The 9277-nt window shown below is 37.7% G+C and overlaps 2 protein-coding genes across 4 annotated transcripts in view; one reads left to right on the top strand and one right to left on the bottom strand.

Annotated features, from left to right (window-relative positions):
• Position 1: 1 nt before the first annotated feature.
• The window catches only part of Rhp (GTP-Rho-binding protein rhophilin), a 29750-nt gene continuing 20474 nt past the window's right edge, over positions 2–9277 (bottom strand). For 2 of the 3 annotated variants that reach the window (XM_077399316.1, XM_077399326.1), the window contains exons 2-12: positions 7083–7198; positions 6459–6590; positions 6298–6373; positions 3589–3666; positions 2940–3323; positions 2696–2794; positions 2334–2604; positions 1989–2183; positions 1638–1867; positions 1350–1502; positions 2–1078 (exon numbers count right to left, since the gene is read on the bottom strand). In XM_077399316.1, coding sequence (XP_077255442.1) covers positions 875–1078; positions 1350–1502; positions 1638–1867; positions 1989–2183; positions 2334–2604; positions 2696–2794; positions 2940–3323; positions 3589–3666; positions 6298–6373; positions 6459–6590; positions 7083–7198 — 1938 coding nt within the window. In that variant the 3' untranslated portion in view covers positions 2–874. Of the gene's footprint in view, positions 1079–1349; positions 1503–1637; positions 1868–1988; positions 2184–2333; positions 2605–2695; positions 2795–2939; positions 3324–3588; positions 3667–6297; positions 6374–6458; positions 6591–7082; positions 7199–8083; positions 8349–9277 lie in introns of all 3 variants that reach the window. The other variant, XM_077399307.1, reaches the window with a different exon arrangement.
• Tilb (touch insensitive larva B) lies at positions 3672–6414 on the top strand. The gene is made up of 4 exons (XM_077399410.1): positions 3672–4246; positions 4536–4803; positions 5227–5549; positions 5813–6414. Exons 1-4 carry the CDS (start codon positions 3918–3920, stop codon positions 6228–6230), a joined length of 1338 nt encoding a protein of 445 aa, XP_077255536.1. The 5' UTR covers positions 3672–3917; the 3' UTR covers positions 6231–6414.

The raw sequence follows: 9277 nt of genomic DNA, 5'->3' as shown, positions 1-9277 counted from the left end.
GTTTCTGGATGGAATGCGATATAATTTCTTACGGATATACATATATTTATATATATAAAGTAAAAAGCTGTGTACACGCCTCTACCGATGCTATATCTATGTATAAATGTACAGATGCATACGAGCGCGTATACGCTCGCGTAAAGATCCGATTTATATTAATTCGCTTAACGATTTAACAAGAAAGCTTAAGTACAAAGCGCGACAATCGCGGAGCTCGTTACGTCTCGTGTCGCTATACGACTATTTGTCAATACGTTTATCCCTTCGTCGATTCAGTTCACCGTCGTAAACGAATTCGTATAAACGGTATGACAAAAAGTGTGTAATCGTACATAGCTTAAATCAGTCGTAAATCGTGTGCCCACCGAAATACGCGATAATGGGCGATCTTCTTAAACTTATACTATAAGTACGCCTGCGTTGGCACTGCTATTCGTAAAAATATCGGCAATGAATTTTCATTTTATCAAAACCATATGTTGAAGTAATTACAAACTCATTGAAGATCGGGGTATAATTTGTTTAGCAATAATAATAACGAATTACCAAAACAGAACTTTGTTAGCAAATAAATAGAAAAAGTCTAAACGCGTCCGATATTTAGCGGTATACAAAAAGTTTCGATCGTTGTTCGCGCAACGAATTAACTGCAAGATCATGTCATATATTTACAAAAATATATTCATCGTGTTTAACGATATTAGTATAAAATTTTCAAATGGCGAATTGTTATTTCTGCCAAATAACATTCAATTTTGGCAATCAATAATCGATTTTTGCAAGTTTTATTTCATGAGTCGACTAACTCATCGCGGCACATTCTAAGCTCGTACGACAACGTACGATAGTTGGACCATTTCTAATCCGGCAATCATCTAAGAATAACGTTATCGAAAGTTAGATCTCGGTTCTCGCGTTGAACGCCGGATTTTTTAAATGGATTCCATGGAAGCCTTCTGACTACGTGCGCCGTAGTGACGGATCCCGCCGGGCTCGGCTGGCCGGAAGAAACTCCAGAAGAGCTGCTCGCCGAGACACTGCCTTTATCGTGGTGATTGTTGGGTTTCCCTGGTTTCTAAAAGAATTAGTTTTTACCGTCGTACCGTCGCATTGGCTTATTATTCGTCAAAGAAATATTTTAATTATAATTGTCGTCTTTAAAAAATAGAGAATATAAAAATAAACAAACAGAAAAACGTTATTAAAAACCAATTTATCTTAATTATCTAATCTCAATGGTATTGCTACGAATATTTTTCAGAGTATTTTTCTTATCTTATTAATTGACTTATTGCGTTATATGTTTTTTAGAAATGATATCAGTTATTATAGACTTTATCGTTCACCTTTAGATAATTCCTATCCATTGGGGTGACTAACTTCAAATTTATAAAGTCACCGCATTGCTTTATCATCCGCACGACTTGCTCGTGGGACGCCCACTTGACGTCCTTGTCGCCGATACCGACTATGAAGTCTCCTTCCTTCATCCCGCCCACCTGGAATAAAAGATAGTTCTCTTGTTTTTATTCGTTGTCATAATTACGTAAATACGTTACATAATTATAAAAAAAAGAAGATTAAAGACAATTGTGTGAATACATCAGATGATGGAGATTATTAGATTATCTTACATCAGCTAGCGAATTGTGATCGACGGCGGCTATTATTACCGGAGCGTCGCCGCGTACGCTAAATCCGAAACCTTCGCCGTCAGGACCTCTTTGAAGCTGCACCAATCGCGGCGCGGTCCAGTGTCGTTTGGCGGAAAATATCGCTACGGGTCCCAACGACTTGAAAAGATCATCCACCCCGTGCTGCCCGAAATCCGGATGAGTAATGCTAAGTTGAAATTTCGTGGAGGCTACATTTGCAAACAGAAAAAAAAATATGCATTTTGGTATTATGATTCATATATGCACCAAAATATAGAAGACCAAAATTATGAAATGTTTCAATTTATGCTTTTTGACGAAATGTCATACCGATAATGTCCGGTGGATCCAAAAGTTCTCGAAAATCATCCTCGCTACCGAATCTATTGTAGCTATCGAGCGTCGCTTCTTGCGCTTTCTTCAGGACCCTCGCCAACGCTTTTTTACCCTTCAGATCGCGGCACATTCTCTGAAGTCGTTGACTCTCGTCGTGTAAAACGAGAGCTTCTCTGAGATGTGCCTTGCCTGTAATAAAAAATTCTATTCATACACATTCTTATAGATCAAGATAAATAAAAAAATAATAGTAAAAAAGTTAAAAATGTAAAAATAGCATTTAATATTAAGTAAGCGTAACTCTTATATGTAACAATAAGTCTTGCGGGGTGAACGTACCTAATAATTTCCTTTCATTATCATCTCTGGGAACGGTCGCGTCCAATTGAGTTTTCCCGTCGCTCTTTTGGATGTGCTCCAATGTGAGCCTCGTTTCCACACGAAACTCAGCGATCGGTCTGTCCAGCAGACCGACCGCGAGGTGCTTGTGAGCGAGGGCAAGATGGTGTTCGCGCTTCACCAGTATCAACGAGATCCACGTCTCTGGGACGTAGTCACGAACCGGCTCGCGCGATATCAATCCATGGACATCATTGTATATCGCCGCAACCTGGATTAATAATTATCTTCATGATTCACTTGTACTTATCACACTAATAATCGCAAGGCAGCAGAAGAATCGTGACAAAGATTTCTTTTACCTGTGCTGCCTCTTGAGCAAGATCTAAGCAAACATCGACGTTTCTGCCATCCTTCGATTGTAGCTCCAGCTTTTCGAAGAGACACTCCCTTGCCTGAGCCTAACATATAGAAATGCGAAATAAATTATGCGTAAATATATGCGATACATAATATTAAAGAATTATTAATTGCGAGATAGAATAATTCTTTATTTGAACATCTACGATAAATACCAAATTAAGAGCGACGTGAGCGAGAACTTACGAGCATTAATTGCACCAGCATTTCAAGCATATCCGGGCCCAGATCCATACTTGGTGCGTTTGTAAAGTTCTCGTGGATATATCGGAAGGTGCCAGCCGCTCTGAGAAAAGCGTCGACCGCTTGGTCGAGTCCTCGAGCGGTCAAACGATCCTGCTTGGCAGCCAACTGCGTATAAAGTGCGCCAGCATTGAAGAGAATAGACGCCTTCTCGAAGGCGACCGTTCGCTGGCAACTCGGTACTCCTGTCAACGAATCGAACCATTCGAAATAAATGCCAAGGCTTCTGTCGGGCGGAAAGAAACGCCTCTCTATGAAATAGAGCTGATTGTAATAACGCAGGAGTAACGCGATGCCCGCCGAATCTCTGGTCGGTGTCCTCGTAGCCTGCGGATTTAAAATAGCAAATATATTTATTTATAACATTGTTTACTTTATTTTCACTAACTTAAATTCTATATTTTAAAGTAATATTCAAATTATTGACAATTATGACACGATTCAATTTATTCCAGAAATTACGTTCAGACAATTTACACAAAGTTCTTCAACAGAAAGTTTCTGAATTACAAATAAGAAAAATAAAAGATTCAGTTTTTTTTTTTAATTTGATGGAAATTATTATGAAAAGATATACGCGTTATTTGCTTACCTGCCTGGTTTCCATCAGGTCAGCTATAGCTTCTTCGTAGTTTTCCCCATCCTCGCTATAGTGTTCCAAGATGAAGTCCTACAAGTAAATAAAAGATCGTTCAAGCAGGGCGATCAATAATTCATAACACGTGCACGTAACACGTGGAATCACAATACGTGACGGATAATGTTAAATCGATATCTTCATAGCAACTACGAACTACGAAGCTTTCTTGGTTAATGCATGCTGGCATCTCTTCTCACAACACGAAAATCGCAAGTGTTGTCAACACTTGCGATTTTCCTCTCGTAATTCTCGCTAAAGTTAGACGCTGACGCAAGATAAAAATGGTGAAAATCACCCTCGAATTAATACGGAAACGTTCGGAGCATAATGAGGGCGAAATATCAACGTTGGAAGAGATAGCTTTGCACCAGGAGAATATTGATAAAATCCAGCTGATAGACAGACACTGCAGGAATCTCAGGATCCTCCTGTTGCAGCACAATCTAATATCAAAAATAGAGAATCTGAGTATGCTGAAGAGGCTGGAATATCTGAATCTGGCCCTCAATAATATCGAGGTTATCGAAAACCTGGAGGGCTTAGAGAGCTTAAAGAAGTTAGATCTCACCATCAATTTTATCGGAAATTTACAAAGTGTAAAAAATCTCAGGTATTTTTCTTCATAATTTTATTATTATTATTATTATATTATATATAAACTATATACATAATTTCTAATTATTTTATTTTATAATAAAATTACATCATGTTAAGAAATATATAAAAAAAATACGTTAAATATAATTTATGCAGTCCATTGGTCAAGATTCAACTATCAAAATCGAATCAGCGTTAAACTTCGATCAATTGTGCGTCAATATGACATCATTTCGTATTATACAATTTCAATAGAATTATAAATCACTTTTGATTCTCTCTCAATTGCATGTTTCACATAGGTGCAACGAACATTTGGAGCATCTGATTCTAATGGGAAATCCGTGCACGGATTACGAGTACTACAGGCAATACGTTGTGGCTACTTTACCGCAATTGCAAGAGCTCGACATGAAAGAGATTGAAAGATCGGAACGCATCAAGGCATTGCAGATCTATTCGCGAGCGCGAGACGACGTTATCGAGAGCTACAAACATTATGAGAAGACTAGGATAGCTCAACGCGTTCGTCGCAATGCACATGAAACCACAGAAACACTCAAGCAGATGGTATATTTTTCCTGACGATAAACATAAGTGATAGTATATCGGTAATCCAATGTCTGAGCTAGTAATGCAAATTGCAAAGCGCGTTAAATATTAATTATTTAATAAGGCAATAATTATCTAAATACTATTGAAATATGCCATTAACGTTTAATCCACAAGATCATAAATTAACATAGTTTATGTTAAATTGTACGTGAGATTTTTCAGAACTATTTGATTTGAATTACAAAAGGCTTTAAAATAAAAATGTACAAATAATGTTGACATATTTTTCTTAATTAAATAAACGATACATGTATATCTACGTGAATGTTTTTCAAATTGTCTATAGTTTGCTAAGCGCGTAAACAGTTACGTAGCAACGTAGCATAACATCATTTATGCATGAAAAATGCAAATAAGAACGTTTAACATCTTTTTCAGAATACTGAGGAGAAGGTGAAACATACAAAAAACGAGCGAAGCGAGAATACAAGCACAGAGCAGGATGACGAGTCAGAGGACGAACATTTCTGGAAACAGCCTAGTTATCATACGCCGGAAGACAGAGTCGCCATTGCTGAGCGATTCATGAAGAAACAAGAGATGAAGAATCGCACTTCGGATAAGAGCACTCATCCAAAACGTGCGCTAAAATTATTCGCTCCAGATGGAAGAGCATATAATATAAATCAAGCGAAGGTACCATTCAGATTAAACGATGAAGATGATCCCGATTTTGTTGTTCTTGAAGTATCCGTTTACAGGTAATTACTAATTAATGCGTGGTGCTAAATAGCAGCATACACTGTATCCGAGCAGTAAATAATTATAAGAGTAAAAAGGCACATTGTAAGAACTTATTTTTAAAAACTTATAAACACTTTTCAAAAGAATAAACAATCAATTTTTAATATATCCATTGTTTAGCGACACCGGTTATTTTTGTCTATCGCAAATTTTGAAGATTTATCAAAATTTATTAAAAGTATATCCTACATTATATTGCGCTTATTTTTCGTATTCGTAGACACTTGGACACTTCTTATATCGACGTCGACGTAAATCCGACTTACGTGCGAGTCACTATGAAAGGAAAGATTCTGCAGTTAACCCTGCCCTGCGAGGTATTGGTTGAGAGAAGCAATGTTCGACGGAATACGACTACCGGAAGTTTAGTGATCGCTATGGCCCGTTTGACTCCGTGCACAACAATCGTGAAAAAGAACGAATCGACGAGAAAGAAGAAATCCAGCAAAAGCGAAACAAAGGTAATTACAGTTCGGCCACCGATGACCTCCCAACGAGTCCTCCTCGAGATCGGCCCGGCCACGGATATTCACGATTTTCTGAAGATAACTAACAATTCCGCGAAACAAACCCAGAAGAAAGAAAAGAAGGATCTTGATAATTTCGAGAACAATTCGGACGTACCGCCTCTCGAATAAACTCAAACTAATTACAAAACCTGACGATGATATCATAAATTGATCATTATGTTGATTCGGGACTTACCTTGAACGGATCCCGAAAGTCAATATCTTTGGTCTCCTTGAGTCCCAATGGTATCATCGGCATAACGGGCTCATCGCTGAAAGAAAATACCGTTCGATGCAATACCGTATACGTTTTTGCCACTTATATCAGTAAAATTTGATAATTCTCGCCGAATTTACCCATCGACATTCTGATACAGCTCCACCGAGCTGTTCAACTCGGCGAGCTGTTCCTTCAGCAGCTGTAAGTTCGAGTTGACGAAGCTTAGCTCCAAGGCGACGGTCTCCTTTAATTTTCTGTTGGTCGTCGCCCTGTAACATAATTAATAAGAATTAAGACAAATGCAAATATATTACTTATAAAATGTATTATTAATTGTACAAAATTTTTGTGTATATTACATTTATTTTCGATCATAGACCATGATCACTTAGGACTTTCAGTTTTGTAGTAGTGTTTGTAAATAATTATATAGATCGCAGAATAAAAAAATTATCGTTTTAAACGATCTTAGAGCAATTATACCAGGACCCCTATTCTGTAACTCTAACGACAGTGTCGGTATCGTTATATCGTCGTTGCGCAGCTTTATTTCCATATAGTATACCTGCGCAACGACAACGTAACGATATCGACACTGTCGTTACTAGTTACAGAATAGGGGTCCAGAAAAGATACAAAATTCTACACGAGTTTCGTGGTAATTTATAAAAGTAACTAGCTGTATTCAGCTTAATAATTATATCTAAATATTATTTATTATATATTGATGTGTAAGTGCGCTGTAGCGTGTGAACGCTTACTTAAAGAGATTCTCAGCGCCCGCTCGTAGCCGCAGCTCCTTGTTGATCTCTTGGTTGAGCTTACTTCGCTTGTTCTGCAGCTTTCCTCTGCAGGTCGCTACCCTCGGATCCGAACCCTGCGAACCATGAAACGCATAGTTAGCGATGCCTCCGACGTATCATGTATGGCTCGTAATCATATAATCCGCAAGGATTGCCGCAAAGATAAAGACCAGTTCCGCTAGCCATGTTGATCAACTAAACTCTGGCCGGCGATTATCTATCGTCTTTTCGGATCATAGCGGATAATATGAGTGGAAACAAGGCGATAAAACGATTTTCTTATATATGTTTCTTATATATGTCCCTTTCTCAAATTGCAATGCAAATTCCACCCAATCTTCTCGAAAGATTTTCTTTTCGATGATGACTGTTGAGAGAATTGATACTTTCTTACGTATAAATAATTCTAATTAATACGTGTTAATATTTTACGTTTTAAGAAGAAAGTATCCAATATTATCGGATACAATGATATTATAAGGTATATTTATTAAGTTAATTATCTCTATGGCTATACAACACTGCGATAATAACTAAGGTAACATTTAATATCTTTTTGATATCAAGGTAATTCGAAGCAAAGTAAATATATCGTACTAATTAAATAAAATTACCACAAGTATTACCATAAAGCTGATTATTATTGCGCATCGCTGATGCGCAAGTTATTACATTTTATTTTAAAATTAGTGCACGCAAAAGTTTATAGGTAGTTTTTTTTGCTATGTTCTAACTGATTGTGAAACAATGTAAAAAACGAAACGTGATGAATCGGGAAGAAACGCTGATAGATGTAATTATACGCTAAGAAGTATCAAAGTACAAGAAAAGAAGCAAAAAGAAGACACGGTCGCGGTTATATCGCGCGCGAATTACTACACATCGGAAGAAGCCGCGACGACCTCGCGATCGCCGACCGTGCAGCCGACTGTCAAGTTCGGACTTCCTTTGCTCCTTACCCCAAACCGGAAGCATCTCCTCATGATAGCGTCCGGCGTGGCGGTTTTCGCGTTTCGCGCACTTCGCACCGTGTCAACGCCGTCTTTTCTTCTGTCGAACGCCCTTCTGTCCTCCTTCTCCTCCCTCGTAGTCTCGCTCGAAACGATCATCCTCGCGTCCGAGGGAGCGATCGCGCGATCCCTCGGCAACGGGCAGTAATGCACCCACTTTAGCATGATCGCGAATGCATCGGCAACGATCTCGATCGTACCATTGGAACTGAGACTGTTCTGCGCGGGGATAACGATTTTCTAACGGCCGATCATCCTTCTCTCTCTCTCTCTCTCTCTCTCTCTCTCTCTCTCTCTCTCTCTCTCTCTCTCTCTCTTCCTTTTTTTATTTTTACGTAAGATTAGGATATGAAGAATGTGATATAAAAATCTCTGATGTAGCAATGACTCGTATAAATTATAGAAGCTGCGATTAAAAACTTTGAATTAGCGCGTAGATAGAATCCAACGCTTTATCGCGCGGAATGTTTCATATAACGTTTACCATATCAAATATCTATGTATACCCTAAAATAGTCTCTTTTCGCGAATTCAAAACTGATTTTTTCCCTGCAGATTTAAAGTACGGCATTATTGCCAACAAAGAATTAAGTAATTAAATAATTCATCTGCACTGATGTAACAACAAAATGCGATTTCTGGATTGATGTCAAGTTGTTATTCTAACATAAGTTTTCCACCGGGAGCTTTAATTTTATTAACATATATTTTTCATTAAAGAAACGGAAAAACAATACTCAATTAATGAAAAAAGAGAGAGAAAGGCACGCTATGTATATCCAGGAATGTCAGATAAACACAATTTTTTTCAAAATCCTCGCAATCTACACTTATTATCTTGAATAACTTAATCGTTGCGTAAAAGATTAGTCGTAAAAGTCTTAATGATTTACACGCGACTTAAGAATGCGTAGACACACACCTATTTACAAACTTTATGAGATATTAATAAGGCAACAATTTAGGTTCACGTTTTGTGCGTTATATCGTTTATATTCATGTTACGCGTAAAACAATTTAACTTTAAAAAATATGCAGATTTGCTTGTTATTCTTTTAATTCTTATTTGAGTAAAATGGACGTATAATATTTGCTTTCACCGCAAAAATGCTGTTATTGCGGCTTACCGCAAATGTTGGAAGG

Source organism: Temnothorax americanus, unplaced genomic scaffold (genome assembly GCF_048541705.1).
Source record: "Temnothorax americanus isolate GAGA-0224 unplaced genomic scaffold, ASM4854170v1 Scaffold1, whole genome shotgun sequence".
NCBI classification, from domain to species: Eukaryota; Metazoa; Arthropoda; class Insecta; order Hymenoptera; family Formicidae; genus Temnothorax; species Temnothorax americanus.
This window is presented reverse-complemented; position numbering and strand designations above follow the sequence as displayed.